This window comes from Amphibalanus amphitrite, unplaced genomic scaffold, assembly GCF_019059575.1.
Source record: "Amphibalanus amphitrite isolate SeventyFive unplaced genomic scaffold, NRLGWU_Aamphi_draft 000432F_arrow, whole genome shotgun sequence".
NCBI lineage: Eukaryota > Metazoa > Arthropoda > Thecostraca > Balanomorpha > Balanidae > Amphibalanus > Amphibalanus amphitrite.
The window spans coordinates 80,734-100,214 of record NW_024881926.1 but is presented as its reverse complement, the minus strand read 5'-3'; the positions used below and the strand labels follow the sequence as shown (position 1 = coordinate 100,214).

Sequence of the window (19,481 nt, the reverse complement as noted above, 5' to 3'; positions counted from 1 at the left end):
ATATGTTGTTTTTGAATAAGCATCGATAACTGCCATAGACTTGAGCGAAATAATCCAACGTTTACTCCAGGCTCAAGAAAAATTTCACCGGAGCAACGGGGTATCATATATCGTACTTATTCTTTTTACTTTTTAGGCTTGTAGAATGTATCGGCAGAAGCCAGAAACAAACGGCTGGGGAAGCATAAAGAACAAATAAACTAGAACAAATGAGGAATCACACCTCCTCTAAAAAGATACCGTATTTTGCTAAGTTTCTGATCATAAATATCAAATAACAGAGTTATTCGTTAATCATTGCTGCCTTAATTGAACCCTACCGAAACGACTCGCCTCCCCCAGTCCGGACACACTCTCCCTGTACTCACTGAGGTCCAGTTTTCGCACGTCGTTGCTGACGTAGGCGGCGTTCACCGTCGACCAGTTGACCGACGGGTAGACGAGGCCGCCCTGTCCGCCGGCGGCCATCGCCTGCGCAGTAGCGCCGAACTCGCCGCACGCCGCCCAGGCCATCTCGTGCTCCTTCGTGGCGCCGGTGATCCTCTGGAAGTCGGGGATCGCGGATGTGTACGGGCTCAGGTCGTACTCCTGTCCGCCGCCGGCGTAGCGCTCGTGTTTGGTGTAGCCGCCGGTGGCCTGAGTGTAGTAGTTGGCCGAGGCGCCGCCGCCATAGCTCAGCAGCGGCTGCACGGAGGTACCGTACGTGTGCAGCGGCGAGCCGGCGCTAGTACCGCCGTTCTGCAGGCTCGAGTAGCTGAGGCCGGCGTCAGCAGCCGAGCAGGAGAGGGCCGGCATGGAGGGAGTGATGGGCCGCAGTGTGGCCATGGCGCCCTGCTCCATATCATCCCCTGCCGAGCTCGGGTACACGATGTGCGGCGTGCCCTCCACCAGCACCGGCTCGACCGGCAGCTGCTCCGTCTTGAAGGCCACCTCCTGGCTGCCGTGGGAGCCGTGGATGGTGACAGTCTCCGAGGAGAACTGCGGAGAGCCGTGACCGGACGAGTGAGAGTACTGCGAGCCGCCGTGCGAGTAGTGAGAGCCCGTGTGTGCCACGTGTGGTGAGCCATGAGAGCCGTGCGTGACGTGCGAGCTGTGAGAGACTGGCATGTCCGCGTCAACCTCCTTCTTCAGGTTCATGTCGTAGGAGGGCAGCTTGTCCATGATGGTGCTGGGGTCGGGCAGCGGCGGCTGCTGCTGCTGCTGCTGCTGCAGCTGCTGCTCGCGGTGCTGCTGCAGCTGCTGCAGCTGGTGGTGCCGCTGCAGATGCTCCTGCTGCTCCTGGTACGGCGAGCTGCCCGACTGCAGCTGGTGACGATGGTGCGGAGATCCGGCCAGCTGGTGCGGAGATCCGGCTAGCTGGTGCGGAGATCGCGCCTGGATCTGATGACGCGGGGATCCTGACGTCATCTGCTGCTGCTGGATCGGCGATCCCGTCTGGATCTGCAGCGCGTGCGGTGATCCCCCGTGGATCTGGTGCTGCTGGGGCGATCCCGTCTGGGCCTGGTGCTGCTGCTGCGGCGATTCTGACTGGATGATCTGCTGGTGCGGCGACACAGGCTGCATCTGGTGGTGATGACGTGGTGACTCGGACGGCACCGACGGTGGTGACGACTGCAGGTGGTGAGGAGACAGTGGCTGCAACTGGTGGTGCTGCTGCGGAGACTGCTGCTGATGCTGCTGCGGCGACCGCTGCTGATGCTGCTGCGGGGACCGCTGTTGGTACTGCTGCGGAGACTGCTGCTGATGCTGCTGCGGAGACTGGCCCTGCTCCTGCTGCTGCTGCGGCGACTGCTGCTGTTGCTGCTGAGGTGACTGGCGAGGTGACGCGCTGTGAGCCGGAGACGCGGCGTTGACCGCTACCTCCGGCTCCGGAGGCGGCTCCGTCAGCGTTACTGAAGTCGGCGACCAGCGCCCCTTCGGCTGAGAGTCGGCCATCACTCTGCGAATGAGAGGGAGGGGAGGGGGAGAGGGACGTAATCACACCGATCGGGTAAGAGGCAGCGGCCAGCGCCTCGAAGGCTGATTAAGAGGCCCCACTGGAACAATTTTGTTTCGTTTAGACAAAGACATGGGCATGTCCTGAATAACTATAAAGCATGTAAATATCTGTCATTGGAGAACATTTCACACTATTGTCGATGAGCCAGTGGCTGATATTTGGTCAAAGAAAACAAAACAATATTTTGCAATTTGAGTTTCATAAACTGAACGATGAACACTAAGCAATGAAGTAATACCGAGTAATAGCGCTCCTTAGATATTTTGCTAATGGATAAGTATACGCTGGCAATCAATTAAAAGAATTTAAAAAGTGTAGAAACACTCGTCATTACAAAAAAAAAAAACAGATAAACAGGAATAGGCAACATAAAATTGATGGCAAAGCAAAGCGACCCAGCAAAAGCGTTGGCTATGCCCGTTCATTTTTTCAGAGGCACCTTACTGACGGGCTCAACGATATCGCAGCACACCAATCACAAGCAGCGAAACGATAAAAAACGGGCCCCTGGCCGCGATTAAAGCGATAAGCTGACATAAACAGGGATGAAGCAAAAAGCTACGCAAAGCCATGGCAGGGTAGCATAAGCAGGATGCAGGCATAAGCGGTGATCTATGGCTAACACGAAGCGATGAAGCGTTGATGACCATGAGCAATTAATAATCGAGTTGCGCTGATTGCTTCACACATGGAGAAAGGAAGGGGAGCCAGTTTAGCCATAGCAAATTTGTTGCCTATGATATGTTTGTGAAATATATCCGAAGTGGACTTCAAATAATGTCGGATCAAGTTACCCGCCACTTCAAGGCTTAAAGCCTTGGTGGGCCAGTTGACTATTGCTCCGCACACAGACACACAAACACACACACAGAGACTGGGGTCGGGCGGGCGGGGTGGCGCGGGCGTGGGACGGTCCGTCAACAAACGAGCCGGCGCGTGGAGGCCATGGCTCACTTTCACACCACTCGGCACATGCCGTTTTTAGGCAAACTCGAGCGAAGTGAGCGGACGGCTGTCGAGCTGGGGTCGGTCACATCGCGGGCGGGGCGGAACCCACGGCGGAGCCCGCAGCGGAACCGCCGCGCGGAACGGCGGGGCGGAACCGGGCCGGTGACTCGGAACGGGCCAGCTCGTCTGGGCTGGAAACGAGTGACCCAGTTGGAGCGACCTCGGCAGGCCGTGCTTAGCTGGCCGGTGTGAAAAGCGTGCACGTTGTGCCGTAACGCAGCGTGACGACTGAGACCGACCGTTTGTGGGCAGGGGGAGGGGGAGGGTGTTGACTCACTAGGTGGTGACGGAACAGAGAGGCCCCAGAAGGTGACACAACTGGGGCGGTTGTCACCAGGGCAGCGAGGATGTGACGATTGGCGAAACTATATGTAGCATACAAGACGTCGTTTACAAAGGTGTAAGAGGAGTCCTCACGTTTACCAGCGTTCGAGCAAAATTTGTTACGAACTCAAATATGAAACAGCAATCTGTAGCAAGTTCTGAATTATTCATTTGGCAATTAAGTAAGGCTATATAGACACCAAATCCCGTTCATAGCAACTCACTTTTCCCAATGGCGTGCATTCGACAGTCTCTTCGTAGCTAGGAATTTCTTTCTTCGAATCCATGCAATAAACTTAGAGCCCATTTTCACGGTGCAGCTTGGAGAACAATTGTCTAAGATTGCACACTCGGCAAAGTAAGGCTCAATCTGTATGAACTGTTTTCACAAACATGAACTGATCAAATCCGTCGTTCAGCACACACTTGGTCGCTCAGATGAGCTCAGTTGACAATGGGCTGACCACTATGACCTCTGACCCCATCCGCCGCCCGTCCGAGCCGGCGGCGACCCCGGCACTGACCCCAGCTGGTCATTGACCTGCCCTCGGGCCACGCGGAGGAACACCAACGCTGGACGGCACAGTATGTCAGCACGGAGAGTGGAGAGAGCGAGGATAGAGTGCCCACGTAGGACTCTAGCCGCAAGGTGGAGTACGAAAAGAACAATACCAACAGGCAGCAGTCGTCTAATGTCTTGAATATTTGAGGTAAGCAAAGTTGCGTGTCAAAGGTCAGGCGAAATTACAACAGTCAGAGTATTAAATGATTTATTTTCTCTTCTTTGACTCGTTGAGACGTGCGCCGCCAGTTGTGAAAAACCGTTACTCAATACTTGCGGTGCCATTTTTGCGCTATGTTCACAATGACGCTATCTACCGCGAGGCTCTTATCTTCCCCTCCCCCGACGCCGAGCAAAGTTCGCTTCAGGACGCCTCACGTGGGAGAGCCTCACTGGGGCCGGGGGACGCCCGCCCGCCCGCCGGTGAACCCACTTAGTCATTCCTATTTTGCAAACTGAGGGACGGGACAGCCGGCTGTTGCTGGTCACCGGGTTGAAAATAAGTGTTTTTTTTTTTAATTTCTGTAGCCAAATGCGAAGTAAACGAATTGTCGTTTTCGAAGTTTGGTTGAGAGCATGTATGTAACAATATCTGAGCTGTCTTGAGAGGTTGAGACAATCATAAAGTGCAGCTGCAATAGATGTAAGTACACCAGTTCTTCAGTACAATTGTACAGGAATGAGCTAACACTAGTCTTGGAATTGGCCGATCATTAAGTGACGCATTAAAGTTTTAGGACATTCCAACATTTCATCAACGAGACCTAAAATTAAATAGGAAGCTCTGCTCAAAGCCATGATTATGAAGACGGCTTCAAACAATCAACACTAGAACCGCAAAACGCTGTTTTCAGTTTCAAATAGAAGCGTGCTCTAGTTCAGTCGCTCTCCACAGATGTCGCCGACTCCTTGGGTAGCGGGGCACGACTCCCCTCCTCCAGCCCTAATCCCCGCCCCAGGCGGGACGCTGCATTCCACGGCCGGCTGGTTCTGGCGAGGCCCCGCCGAGTGGGCGACCGACGCCGCCTGAGTCACACTCAGCCACCGCCACTCAGTAGAATGCTGAAGCCACTCCCCCTCACTGCAGCTGGCCACGAGGGCACAGGTTCAGCTAGAGTCAGAGCGACCATACAACATGATGCAACCATGTAGTGGTGAAAGTTTTGACGAACTTCACCGTCATCCGGTGTAGTGTTGTCCTGTACATATGTACAGCGGCGAAATCGCAGAATACTCACATCGATCTCAGTACTTTATATAAATCGACTAACGACTTACTCTGATAAAGATGCATATGAAGGCTGAAAAGGTAGGCAACTATAAAGGATCATATCATGCTCATATTGCGTGCACATACTAGTCTACGGTTGCACATGCTCCCCTGGTGTGGCCTCCATCATGCGTCATTTGCCCAGTTCCGTCAATTCATGCTTGCTTGTCCGACGACGCTTTCCCGGCGCAGATTGTTGTCGGGCCTCCGGGGCTTGCCACGCCCATGTAACAGCCGCTGCTACTGAGCTGTCTCCGTCCGTGAGACAGCGTGTGCTACTGCTGCCCGCACCCATTTGACAGCTAGCGGTGTCGCTGTCGTGTGGGTTTCTAAACCTAAACCTGCACTTACTCGTCGATGTCTTCCAGCGTCAGGACGGGCAGCGGGGCACTACTGATCCGCTGAGGTGCCGGCGGGGCCCCGGCGCTGGGCCCGGCACTGCCCAGTCGGGCCCGTGGGGCCCAGAGCACCGTGGGGCCCATGGTAATCGGCGCGGCCGGTGGCACCCATGGTCCCGCCGGGAGGGTCGGCATCGGTTTAGACCTAAAATAAAGCTTTGTGTTTTTGTGCCTGGCCGAGTATTCGCAATTATTGCGGGAACATGTAACAGAAGTCAGAACATTCGAGAATATAGGATAAGTATGTAGTTTTACGGTTTTCCAGCAAAAGAGCCGACAGCCGACACGTTTTTGGGATAGGAACATTAAATGGCACAGACGCTCCAATAAAATGACTTATTGAAAAGAGAGGTGTTTTGTGTTAACACTTCGGCAACATTCTTAGAAGAGGTAGGGTAGCTTAGGTAATACATGATGTCAGACAGCCACACCAGGCAAAAAGACAAAGCTGAGAGCCCCTAGCCTAACCCTTTAGCCAGGACAGACGAAACTGAACACCCGTGACCCTTGACGGACAAACTGAGCACTCACCGACCCGGACAAAACCAAAACAGCGCTGCTGTGAAACGATATCTATCGATGGCTGGAAGTATTTAAGTCAGCGCCGAATTGGTGGGCGTGATATATAAATTCCTATAACTGATTTAAAGAAATTTTACTTCCACGATAGTGAACGATGACAGGCGCCGTTCCACCTTCGGTTTGGATTTACAAATATGTTCAGCGACTGAACGTGAGCCTTATCATAACGATATCAATTTGAAAAACGTAGGTGATAAGTGGACGATTTTGTTGGATAAATAATCGCAAACCATAAGCAAAAAGACAAACAGTTAACAATCATGCGCATATTGTATCATCTTTTATATGGATACATTTGCAATATCGCCGTTTTGCCACCAGTTAGCCAGTCAGGTGATACTGACCGGTCTCGCTGTCACCGGTGCCGCGCCCACTCACCAGTTGGGATCGGCAGGAGCCCGGTCCACCGGAGCGGACAGCAGCACCTCCGCGGGCACGTGCGCAGTATGGTCGTGCTCTTCCAGGAGCGTGACCAGGTCGCTCTTGTTATTTGGTTCCGCTGGTGGCATCTTTACACGGCGAGCGCTTGGGCACTTGGCTGGGACGGCCGAAATTTCTAAACGACACAATTTTTGTCGTTATGTTTGACATGAAAATTCGGCAAGCTTCCCAGATAAAGCTAACTTAAAACAAAGCAAACGGTTGATACGGGATCTAATTTACAAAGAAAAACGGTGAGACAAATGTTAAATGGCGCACGTTTGAAAGAGCTAGACATCGGGCAGCCGCTTTTGAGCAGCAATATGCCTATGTAATTTTCAGCTGATCAAAAGTGCGAAAAGCTGAGTCCACGTCCACGGAACTGATAGTTTAGAAACACGTGAACCATTTTTGATAGGTCTGTTTCAGATAACTTGACTAGCAAGAGCTCCTTTCTTTCCACAGAGTGCCCAAGAACGCCATTTAGGCTGGAACAATAAATCCCATTCGAAGAATAGCGAAAGCATGAGTAAAGGTAGCATATAACAAGAAAGCATGCGTAAGAAAAAATCATCACCACGCACAGCACAATAAACAGCACGTTCCCCCTTATACGCTTCACCAGAACATCACTGTGAAAATTAACAAAAAAAAATATGTAATTGAATCTTAAGAAGTTTCCGATATACGCCTCCCTCCATGCAACGCCAATAAGATATTTGTTTATTGTTGGGCTGTTCTTTGTTTGCTAAGAAGCCCATTGAAAAGGATTCACCATGTGATGATGTAATCGTGACGTGTTCTCTGTTACGTACCATGACTATTGACTATCCACCTTTATGCCTTTTTTGTTCAGCGTTGATATGTTTCACATTACATTTTCTGACGTAATACCGGAAAAGCCAAGATGTGGATTTGTTTTAACTAATCGTTTTTACATCCAAGATAAATCTGTTCCAGATGATATGTTGTTGAGTACTCTCGCGAGGAACATCTTGTTATGATTAAGTATAATATTTGTTATGACCTTTTCCTCGGATTAAGAAATGTAAAAAAGTCGACAGTGATGTGATGTATTATAATTTCTAATGAGCGAATTTTCGCCCACAGGACATCGTCAGACAAGCAAAAAGCAAATATGCTATTATAGCAAATATGCATATGTCTGACGATGCCCTGTGGGCGAAAATTCACTCATTAGAATTCATCACTTCGACTTTTTTACATTTCTTAATTCGAGGAAAAGGTCATAACAAATATTATACTTTATCACGAATCTGTTTCAGCTCAATAATAGCAGTAGTTACATTCATATTTACTCAACCGTTTAACATATTGAGCAAGTCACTCGCCAAAAATGACATGTTTTAATCAACCCTTCATGCGTGTCCAAAGAGGGTAAATAACGTCAAATATGATCTTTTGCAGCTGAAGTGTGACAGCTAAGTGTGGACTATCTCTTGGTAAGAAATAAGAAGGTATGGTGTTGAAATCAATCGATACTGTCTGAGTGCTTCTTAGGAGGGAACGACGCCATTTCTTTTTGCGAAATCAACTGTGTCAATCTAACCGAATGAAATGTGACACGCTGAGTTTTGTTGCATGGTCGTCCATTTAGTTGGCCTTTAATAATGATTTGGCTTGATGTGCAGCTTTGGAATAAAATATAAAATATAAACAGTGCCTAATATAGAGTCGCAACTGAATGGAAATTAGCAACAACCAAAATAAAGGTAACATGTTGCATGCAGTGTCACTGTCAATAGGAATTGTACTTTTGGAGCCTCGAAATTCTTGCAACGTCTAGTGCATGGACGTTCGACGTGCTCTGCACGTGCACAGACCTCAGGCAGTAGTTAGATCAATCACCTACGTATGTAATATTAACAATCTATAGACCATAGCTTCAAAAAAAAAACTTACAGTGAAAGATCTTTTTCTGATGAGGGGAAGTGTTGGACAGATGAAATGGTTGGACCATTTTTGTGACACGCAACTGGGAAAAGATGATTGGAATCGAACCAAACAAATGGCTATCACTTTATGAAACTGAGATCACTTGAGCATGATTATTTAATGTCGACGGCTATTTAATTTATGCATCACTGCTGGACTTGCGTTTTGCCTCAATAGTACAGCAGCAGTCATATTATTTAGTGCGGTCGCGCCGTTTCACCCCGATCACGTCACTCGCCAACGCGCTACAAGAACCCGGTATTTCCGAAGATCATTATGATCTCAATCATCTTGGCAATGAAGTAAAAGCAACAGATAATTGTTCAAGCATGTGTGATTGTCAGCTACTTCCCACTCAAACGGAAGCTCTGTCAGCCGGTATCTCACGGCTCGAAATCAGAGATGTTCCTGCAATCATCTCCATTGAGATAGACCGGCTCGCGCGCCACTGACAGGGCAGATAGTTAGGCCGAATATCTCGGCATGATATAGAATATCTTGTCGCAGCGAAGTGCTGGAACAGTCGATAAAAACGAGGGAGATAGACGCGAGATACACGCGAAAAGTACGATACGATAAACTGAGTAAGATATGGATAACGCTCAGATACCGACTGCAAATGTTTATTAACGCCGCCACGGAGCTGCGTTGGACCACTCTGGTCCGGGCGGAGTTCCAGGCACCACCAGCTCGGGGTCTCTCAGCGTGCAAGACGCTCCACTCACCGGAGATACAGGCGTGTCCTCAGAGATACAGCTCTCTCCGCGATACCACGGGCCAGGCGATCAATTAGCACTAATCTCAGCCGCCCGCGCGCCGCCGCCGCCGGCCGGCCGGCAAAATGGGCGGCGATCACGTGACACAGCGCCGGCGAACGCCGCGCGCTGATTGGCCGCCGCAGGGCTGAGCCGCATATGCCGCAAATCAGCTGAATTTTACGGCGGCACTAAAGCGCCAAGGGCGCTATCACTGAGCAAATATGGCCGCCGCGCCGCCGCCGCGCCGCCGCCGCGGACGGCGCCGCGGACGGCGGGGCGGTGGACCTGATGACCCTAGCTCAGCGGTGGGTGGCGTCACCGCATGCCGGTGGCAGAGGGAGCGAACTCAGCACGAGCCGGTCCCAGGGGGGATTAGTGGAGCCGATAGAGGCCAGACGCCGCTCCGAATTGGCGCCATAAGACAAAGAGGTGATCGAAAAGCGGGCGGCCTTGCCGCAATCGACGGTGTTAGCTCTACTATTCGGCATCGGAGACTAACAGAACAACGTACTGTTTTTTGACTAACAAAAAAAAAATCAAATTTTCATCGATTTTCATCGATTCATCGAGGCAAATTTTCATCGGCAAATTTTCTGCCCTGGCCCTTCAGGGCAGGAAACCATTTGCCATTGGCGCCAAATGCCTGGTTCCACCACTGTTCAAAAAACGGCATCCCACGATTTCATAACTGGCATCTGTCCTTCCGCTCACCGTGTTCAGACAGGTAGCCCATCGTCATATTTGCAAAGTCATATTGATAAAAAAGAGATGACCCATGGGCAATGGACAGTGAAAGTCTAGCCGGCGACTGTACCGGCTGCAGAACGCTCAGGTCGCCAGATGCCGTTAACGGGGCGCAGACAGTAGCGGCGGAACACCTTCAATTAAGGGGGGAGGGGCACTGCCGACTTTTGGTCCCATTCTTTCCATGCAGCGCCCATAGGGCTAATAATAAAATGCCAAAATCAAAGGGGGCTTTCCGCCGCCTATGGGCGCAGAGACGTTACGTCAAATATTTGAGCAAAAGGACACCTTTACTGACGTCGAAACTTAAGTCCTAACATTATAAGGTCATTGGCGTTGCATGGAGGCAGCCTACCACACATTCAACCCTACACATGTTCACGGGGGTATACACGGGAGTACAGTGGCTCAGCATCATCAGTTGCCATCAGACATGTGCATGGATCCGAGTGATGGATCTATGATCTCAGTGGATCTCGAAGCAAAGTACTGGTTGGGATCTATGATCCCACCAGATCCGGCGTGAAAAATACATCTTGGATCTATGATCTCATATGATCTGACGATAAATTAAGAACATGGATCTATGATCTCAGTGGATCCCACCATGCACCACATTTGAAACCATGTTTAAAGGGTTTCTATGCCAATAAGTGACACAAAACTATGGATTATGACGTGTGATCACATAAAATCACTAAAACAGAACGTTTGTGAGTTGAAACAAGTGCTTTTTTGGGATATATGTGTTAACAACAAATAAGTGAGGATCTATGATCTCACTGGATCTCAAGCAAAAAATGAGACTCTGGTCTGTGATCCCAATGGATCTCTCGATAAATTACAGAGCTGGATCAATGATCCCGACGGATCCGAGATCAGGATCCGTGGGATCAGATCCCAGATCCATTTTCTCGGATCCATGCGCATGTCTGCCTGCCATCAAGTACAGACTACAGTGACTGGTAGACTACAGTGGCACTGTTCACCATTCACTCAGTCCAGGCTACACAGTGCCGTAACTGCCGAGCCCAGAGTGCCTGATTCCACAGAGCTTTTTAAGAACTAGTTACTGAAGCACCGCCGGCTCCTCAGCTCTCGCCAACGCTTCACCTCCCTGGCCAGCTAAAAGAACTGACCTCGACCTGGCTCTCGACAGCTGAAGAAACCGACGCCTGACTGTCTGCAGGAGCGCTGAAGTAACCCAGCAGTGTCTGGTGGGTCTCTTGAAGAGCACTCTTCCACACGTCCGGCGTCTCCGGCGGTCCTCCTCAGAGTGTAACGGTCCCCTTCTGGTGGCCCCCGGTAGGCCCTCTGGTAGCCTTCCCCTTCCCATACCCTCCGCCGATTGGCCTACTGGAAGGAGGGTGGCCGCCAGCCCCCGGCGTCGGCCGAAGGACCGTTCCGCGCTCCTTCTGACGCGGGGGGAGAGCATGCCGCACCAAGCGAAGAACTGTTGCTAAGATCGCTTCAGAACTCTGGGTTTTTCCTAGCAGTTATGAGGGGCCTTGCTGAATTGAAGTTTTCTTGCTCCCTCTAACATGTGTTCTTCGCCTTTGCCAGGACGAAGATTCAATCGGCCTGGTCCAGCCACTCGCATATGACAACACATTGGCAATGTGCCCTCTCTTTATTTGTGCGATTTTTAGATGGCCTGTCTCCCCGAACACATAGGTATATGCTGTCGAAAGACACGCCTATCCCTGAGCACTGAGCAGTGAGAGCAGCTTCCCCGTGGCCGCCGGCCCGCCTCCGAATGCAGGAGGATTAGGTATCCACTTCCAGATGTCATCAACACCGACACAGTTTTGGCGCCAAAAACAAAGACGTGAGCTGACCAAGCGCGACGGTAGTGAGACTCTCAAGTCTCAGTATAAGACTTTCTGAAGAATGATGAGTTGTCACTTGGTCATGCTCAACAGACGAAAACATCCATTCTCGCCTATGTAGACTCATCAAAAGACTTCCACAGAAGCCTATAACTACCTTCAGATATCGGCCTGCTACAGTGATGCGACTTCCGCCACGAGTTACATCAATTTAAAAATCATCCGTTACCTCTGGCATATGCCTTCCGTCTCCGTGCCTCCTCTCATTCATGCGTCACATTTCTCCTGTGAGTGTTAAATACGGCTAGAGCTTCTAGCTCTATTCCAGCGCCAATCAAACTCTAGCTTGATCATTACTGCTTTACAGCGAATCCTTAGCAACGTAATAATCATAGCATTGCTCAAGGATTCCCAGTTCGACCTATAGGTATATGAATTATGATCCCGTTCCTTGCCCGATGCCTACTCCATTTGAAACTTCACAGATATCAGCTCTAACTCTAGCATTAGCGTTGCATGGAGGCAGGCTGGGTTAGCACGTACATTTTTCGGCCAATTCAAATGCACGAACGGTTCGGCATCATCAGCAACCAGTAACCACCATCACATACGATTGCACGTATTCCTTAAACAACAGAATAACTATTAACGAGCTAAGATAGAACATTACCTTCGCTCGGCTCTCGACAGCTGCAACCCTGATGCCGTGTGCTGAAGCGTTTCAGTCAGACAGCAGCCTCTGGTTGGCCTCTTGGAGAAACACTCTTCGATACGTCTGGCGTCTCCGTCGGTCCTCCGCAGATAACGGTCCTTCCTGGTAGCCTTCCCCCCCCCCCCCAGATCGACCTACAGGGGAAGGAGGGTGCAGCCGCCAACCACCGGCGTCAGCCGCAGGACCGTTCCACGCTTCTTCTGACGCAGGGGAAGAGCATGCTGTACCAGCCGTAGGCGTCTTCACTGGCTGTGGACCAGAGTCTGAACAAGGTTTTGATATGCGGCTGCTAGTTGCTGACTAAGTAATCAGCATCAAACTCATTTGTGATGCCTTTTAGTGTAGATAAGCTGAGTGACCGACCCCTGGGTCATGCAATCATCTCTTAACTCATGAACGTTTTTCTTGAATAACTCATGAACCGCTTACGCTATCTACATGAAACTTGGCATACCTTCTTCCCCATCAATTTGACGTCTCCTGTGCAATTTTTAAGGAAAAATTTGCAAAAATTTTTGAGATATATCGATTTTAGTGATGTAACTACATAGCGTTTTCCGTCGACCGGCCCTTGCAATGTCGCAGGGCCGGTTGGCCGGCCGGGCCTGCGGCGCGCCGCTCAAGCGAGCCGGCGCGTCGCAGGCCCGGCCGGTGACAGGGGCGCTGCCCCGTGGCATGTGGGACGCGGGGCGGCGCGGGCGGGGGTGCGGCGTGCATTGCATGTTTGTATGATATCTGTTTTGTGTTGTATTTATGGTGTGGTATCTTTTGCCAATAAATTTACAAAAATTAAAAAAAACAGCGTTTTCAGTCAAAAAATGGTAAATGTTTAAAAAATCGCCAAAAATCGAGGTTTTAAGCAAATTGCAAATTAAGGACATGAATAAACGCAGCTCAACGAGTTCTTATAAATGCTTATCTCGGATGTTCCATAATATGCGTTTTTTACCCCTAAAAATTCAAAAAACTATATTTTTTGGAAAACAGCTAATAAAATCCAAAATTTTGGGAATTTCCAAAAAACCGGAATATATGTTATAGAGCTCTATTAGAACATTAGATGTCCCAAATTTCAACTTTTTATCTTGATTTTTGACCCCAAATTGTAAAAAAATAGCTCCAACATGCATAGGAGAGAGTGGGGTAATTTGGCCGCTTTTTTTAGAAAACGATGTAACTAAAAATCGACAACACATTCCTGCATTTTCTCAACGCTGACAGGTGTGGCATACATTTTACTTTCTTGGACTGTAAACTTGAAATGATTGAGTAACTACTTGTATTGAAATTGTGGCGTATTACAAAGGTCTGCAAAGCGGCCAAATTACCCCACTAGCAGGGTTATTTGGCCGGGGGTGTGGGGCAATTTGGCCGGTGTTAGTTTGAGGCCATGACTTTTGTTATAGGCGAGTCAGCTTCGCATTCAGCAATGACGCGTGTCCTACGACGCATTTGAAGTATTTTGGAGGTTGACTCAGCCGTCACAGGGGTCGAAAATAGTCAAAATAGCGGCTCTAGATGCGATGACAGTTTTTACGAATAACTTTTGAAGTAATCAAGTTAGGCCAAAACTAAAAGTACCATCGTAATTCTCTCGTCGTTACGCATCGAAACATGTATGTGTTGACCTCGAGAGGTCAAGGTCAAGGTCAAGGTCGAGGTTGGCTTCAGGTCACGTTACCTCAGGTCGCTTGACCTCAATGTTTCGTGAGTTCAAGGTCATCATGTATATCATTCGATGCGCCTTGACGAGCTGAACACAATGAGGCCATTTGCGCGGCTGTATCTTTTTTCTGTAAGTATTTATTAGCAAAAAAGCGTTAGGTAACCTTTGATGACGTCACATGCCCTTACAGCTGTCCAATAGGAAATATGGCATCAAGGTAGTCAAAGTTGGTCATGAATTATGTCCTTTATGGTATAATTGACCATGACAACTCGGCCGACGCAGCATAGTGACTCTGAGCGCACCGGCCAAGTTGCCCCGCTAGTTCCGGCCAAATAACCCCACATTGCCATTCTGAAAATTTTTGTCTATAAAGTCGTCATGGCTGTACAGAACTAGATGAAATTGCTCTTGGAACCGCTGAACACCCTCAAAAATAGCGCTATAATGTTCGAATTCGTTTACAGCCCAAATACTACATGTTATACAAATTTTTAAACGGAAGTAAAAGTTACCATTTTCTAACGTAATTCACCTTTTATTAATTTTGAATAAAACTAAGAGGGTGAAAGTTTTGACATTTGTTCTCGAGTTAGTTTTGCCGATGGCAAATGAATAGAGACTAAAGTTATTTCATTCACTTTTATCAGCTTTCGTACAGGTGGGGGCGGCCAATTTACACCACCGGCCAAATTACCCCACTCTCCCCTAGGGCATGGTGACATCATAAGCATTTTCGTGAATTAGAGGCACTTCTGAACATTGCATGTGAAAACGAATGGCACCACTAGATTCCTGGGACAAAGCTCGTCTAGAAAAAAGCATTTTTATGTCAAAAATAAAAAGTTTAAAAATTGACTTTTTATTGGCCCTCGTTTAGTTATCTATGGTATTGGTATAAACGATTTTTTATGCTTTCAATGCACACTTTTCACCAGCACAGTGACTTGGGGTCACATATAAGCATTACCATCGGATTCGGCGTGAAAAATAAGCCATAAAACATGTGTCGCACGCCCATGTAGCAGAAAGTGAAAACCGTGACCTTTCGTGACCTGACCTGACCTTGACCCGTACTTAGTATGACCCCTATACGCACATGGTACCTTCACTAGGCCTTTGAGGTCATTTTTGGTGAGTTTCGAGCAGCAGCTATCGATTCCGCTGTCCGTAAGCCTAATCATGCAAAACCCCTGAATTTGACCTTTGACCTGACCTTGACCCGAAAGTTGACCTCAATCTTAAAATCTTAAGAGTGCTTTGGGAAGGTCTCGTAGAGACCTTTCGAACGACGCCTCGCGGGTCTCGATACGACCATTGGTTCTCGAGATAACGGGGGGGATCGGATCCGACTCCCCCCCCCCCCAGGCTGTCGTGGGTACGGAAATAGCCTAGGCGGTGCCGGGTTAATGCAGAAAACACCCGCTTTCTCCTGATCACACGTATTCATTACCTCTCTTTATGCATTACTACATAACGGTAAAATATATGTACTTACATGATAGCTCATAAGGTAGGCACCGCTGCGCTGATTCAAGGCTTTCGCTTCTGACGGTAAGGGCATTGGGCTATCGTTTCGAGCGTTATCGTTATCGTTTCGGCGTGAAGCTCGCAGCTCGGCAGAGGATGTGCTGTTGAAGTCCTAGCTAGCGTCACTCGTTACCCGACGAGTCAGACAGTCAGGTATTTCACCAGTTATCATCGGTGAAGAGCTAAAAACACGGGAGTTATTCAGAGTTCTTAGAGTCGTTCACCGAACCTCGAGGAAGGCCAGAGGCGTAAATGAACGTCTGGCAAAATTGGGCGTGCAGTGACTAGTAGTATGCTTGGTGCGGTGACCAAGCTCATCGGTCTGATTCTCAGTGGCTTGTGTTCGGTCGTTTCTGCTGGAGGATTCTCTGCAACGCGAGATGTCTTAAGAACTATTTCAGATTTATAACAGCCAATTTGACGATGTGACAACTGACAATTCATGAGGCCAGGGGTTTGTGCTAAATACTCCGAGTTTTGAGATGAGGCTTACATGAAACATCTAAGTGGGTTTCCTTTGACTCGCAGGCCCTGACAGCCACCGACTGATAAGGAATTTCCATTTATTGATGAAATATGCCAGCCAGAAGTCTAGCGTACCTATATAACTAGTCGCGGCTGGGAGAGCGGGCTGACCCCGGAGGCCTGCCTCCGCTCGCCCTGAGCAAGACTCGAGTCTGAGACTCAAGGAATCAGCCAGAACCCACATAATCTGCTCTACAGTCTGCAGTAGTCGCCTCCAGTCAGGCTCATGGACATCAACATCGATTGGTCATGTGTGAGCGCTGTGGATGATGTGCTCGAGGACGGCTCTTCAGTCACCCTCCTCCTCCTCCTTCTATCACTCCATTTTCGGGCTGGGAGCTCATCGAATATTTCGTTACTGCTGCATTATATTGTCAAATGTCACAGCTCACGAAACGATTTTGTGAAAGGCAGCAAGCACTGCAGCTTTAAACTTCTTACTCCATTTACCATCTTTAAACTGTCTGAGTTATTCACACCGCTAACGGTCAGCGTCTGGACTTTGAACCCGAGGAAGACGCTGAACGGAGTCCGCGGTCCATCCGGCTGGCTTCTCCCGTCCCGGAGACACCTCACCCCTCCCAGACGCCGGCCTGGCGGCTCGGACCGCTACTGGAGCACAGGGGCACCCTCCCTGGTCCTAGCGCGGTGCCAGGCTCGCCGTGGTACCGCTTCTGACGGCGCCGTGGTTGGGCGCCGCCCGGGCCCGCAGTGGCGATGGGGAAGGGCAGGGAAACAGCCGGGGGCGCACGCAGAAAACGGGACCGAGAGCGCAGGAGGGGCCGGCCCACACATCGCCGTCTGGGCTCTGTGTGCGTCACAGGCGAGGAGAGAGATAAGGGAACGCGTGGGAGGCCCGCTAGGTCTAGACGTCTAGACAGAACTGGTTTTCGCAGAACGACGGCATTTGGTCCGCTGGAGACCGTGCGGTCGTACCATATCCTGTGTTAGACCATGCTGCTGTACCACACTCAGTGCCATACCCTGTACCAGACCTCGTACCAGACAGACCGCCGTATCAGAACCTGTGTCATTTCACGCCGCTGTGAAGATGTACATTTCACACTCTGACTAGCAGACCTGCCCCCGCACTCGGCTCTGCGCCCGATCACGCGGCTGCAAGACGCTCTGTTAGACCCCACCGCTTATTCAGGCTCCGTACCAGACCTTCCTAGGTACTAGGTACAAGACGCATCAGATGCTGCAGTCACGCCGGAGAACTGCAGACTCTGATGGAGGATTTTCAGCTGTCCGGCCATATTCAGAGATAGCCAAGGCCGCGCTCGAAGACCCGTCTGACTGGTATTCCCGCGTCATGCCTCGCTCGCCACCGTCACGCCGGCGGCAGAGGAGACGGCTCACGGCTCCCTCGTCTCCCCTCCGCCCCGTCCGCCCCTCCCTCTTGGCCCGTACCCATAGTCAGACGGACTTTGACCCGTTACATTCCTATCCTTTCCAGCTGTACCCTCTGTAGCCTCCATGGACTCCGTCCGTGGGCCATGGTCCCACAGATGATAGCTGACCCAGCTTTTCACTAAGGACCGAATTACTTAGCGATTAATTAAATGGGCAAACTTGAAGCAGCGCCACAAAAGTACTTAGAGGGCTAAACATAATAGCTTTGCATCGTGTACCCGATGCGATTATGCACGCTTATTTTATATGCATCGCATGGTAAAAAAAGTTACAACTCGCTTACAAAATCATTTCTTGGATCGTTCACATTTGAATTGCAAGGTCGATACGCGTAGAAGCTTTGCGCTATAACTGGCAATCCTGCTAGATCGTTCAAATATGCATTCAACATTTCCATGTTCACTTTCGAACTTTTCAGCATACCATTTTTCCAAAGTAATTTGTAGGTAAATACAATGTGTTGTAGACTGTAGTGCACTCAAGTCTCAAAGTGCAAACATCACTTCAACATGTTGGGAAGTGAGAATACCAAGATGTGCCGCTTCAATAATATTCAGCTATTGTCATTCATTTTGTGGCATTTTATTCCCCGTTTCTATTCAGTCGCATTTCAACCACAAACTCCTCTTGAACATCCTAATTCTCATCCATCATTCTACCACCGTGTTTCCAAACAGCCAGCCGCTTGGCAAAGGGACTAGGTATTCAGGCGCCTCCTTTGAGGCCACACAGAGGCATCCTTTTTCACTAATCAATCAGTCTTAGTACTGAGGCAGTAATTACACTTCAGCCTGCCTTGCCACGAGAAAAGCATTATTATATGTGGGAATGGTACCTCAAGCATGAAACAATTAACCGTTACTCCCTCCTCGTGAGGATTATGAGGGTCAGTTTGGCACGTGCTATTCAACCCTACGCATTGGGCACCTGCAGGGCGGGTGACGGCGGCCGCGGCGGCGGCGGCGGCGGCCGCGGTGGCGGTGTGACCCGTGCCCCTGTCCCCGTCCACGCCCACCCCCCCGTCCCTTCCGTGTCGGGTGCCAGGTAAGACAGCGATTGGACAGGTGCCAATGAATGGGGTGCGGAAGGGAAGGACTTGTGATACCGGACGGTGCCGACTGAAGACTCGAGGGTGGGACGTCCTGTCCACAGCCATGAATAATTGTTGGGGTTAAAATTTCAGAACCAGACGTCAAAGGCGCTGGGCCGGAGTGTTAATGAGGTTGACATCCTGTGTGTTTGGAATGTAGAAGGTAGTGTGTAATTTGCCAATGCCTAAACAATCTACAGCCCTCATCAGTTGACTCAGAAAAAGTAATGATACTGTTGCTGCAGACTGGAAAGGATAAAAGGTGTCAGGTAGTGCTTACTTTCCCAATGCAGAAGCCAGGTCACCTATGAAAGTGCTACGGTCCCATCAAGCTGCTGACAGGCTACTGACAGGACAGTTCATGCTCTGGCGATGGCCAATGCACCTGCAGACCGCAGATCAGCGTCGTGCGTTGTTTTCGTTTTTAGATCTCCGTCAAGCCAAGTGAGACTGGAGACAGCAATTTTTTACTAGCTCCCACCGACACTATACTACTAAGAGCGAACGGTGATGTCACGTATCCTGACCTTCACTTGCAACGACGTCATCTACACGACAACGACTCCTGGTCAGCACACAGACTGAATCACATTTGCGTGCTGAAATGTCGTCATCGTCCCGGAAGTGACGTCAGAACTGGGTCTATGCGCTATTTGTTCCTAGTGCACGGGATCAGGTGTGAATAAAAAGCG

General features: G+C 49.8%; 1 protein-coding gene across 1 annotated transcript in view; it reads right to left on the bottom strand.

The window, feature by feature from the left end:
- The window catches only part of LOC122391321 (box A-binding factor-like), a 40,034-nt gene extending 30,619 nt beyond the window's left edge, over window positions 1-9,415 (bottom strand). The window contains exons 1-2 of the mRNA XM_043385117.1: window positions 9,245-9,415; window positions 369-1,939 (exon numbers count right to left, since the gene is read on the bottom strand). Coding sequence (XP_043241052.1) covers window positions 369-1,935 — 1,567 coding nt within the window. The 5' untranslated portion in view covers window positions 1,936-1,939; window positions 9,245-9,415. The remainder of the gene's footprint in view (window positions 1-368; window positions 1,940-9,244) is intronic.
- Between the last annotated feature and the right edge of the window lie 10,066 nt (window positions 9,416-19,481).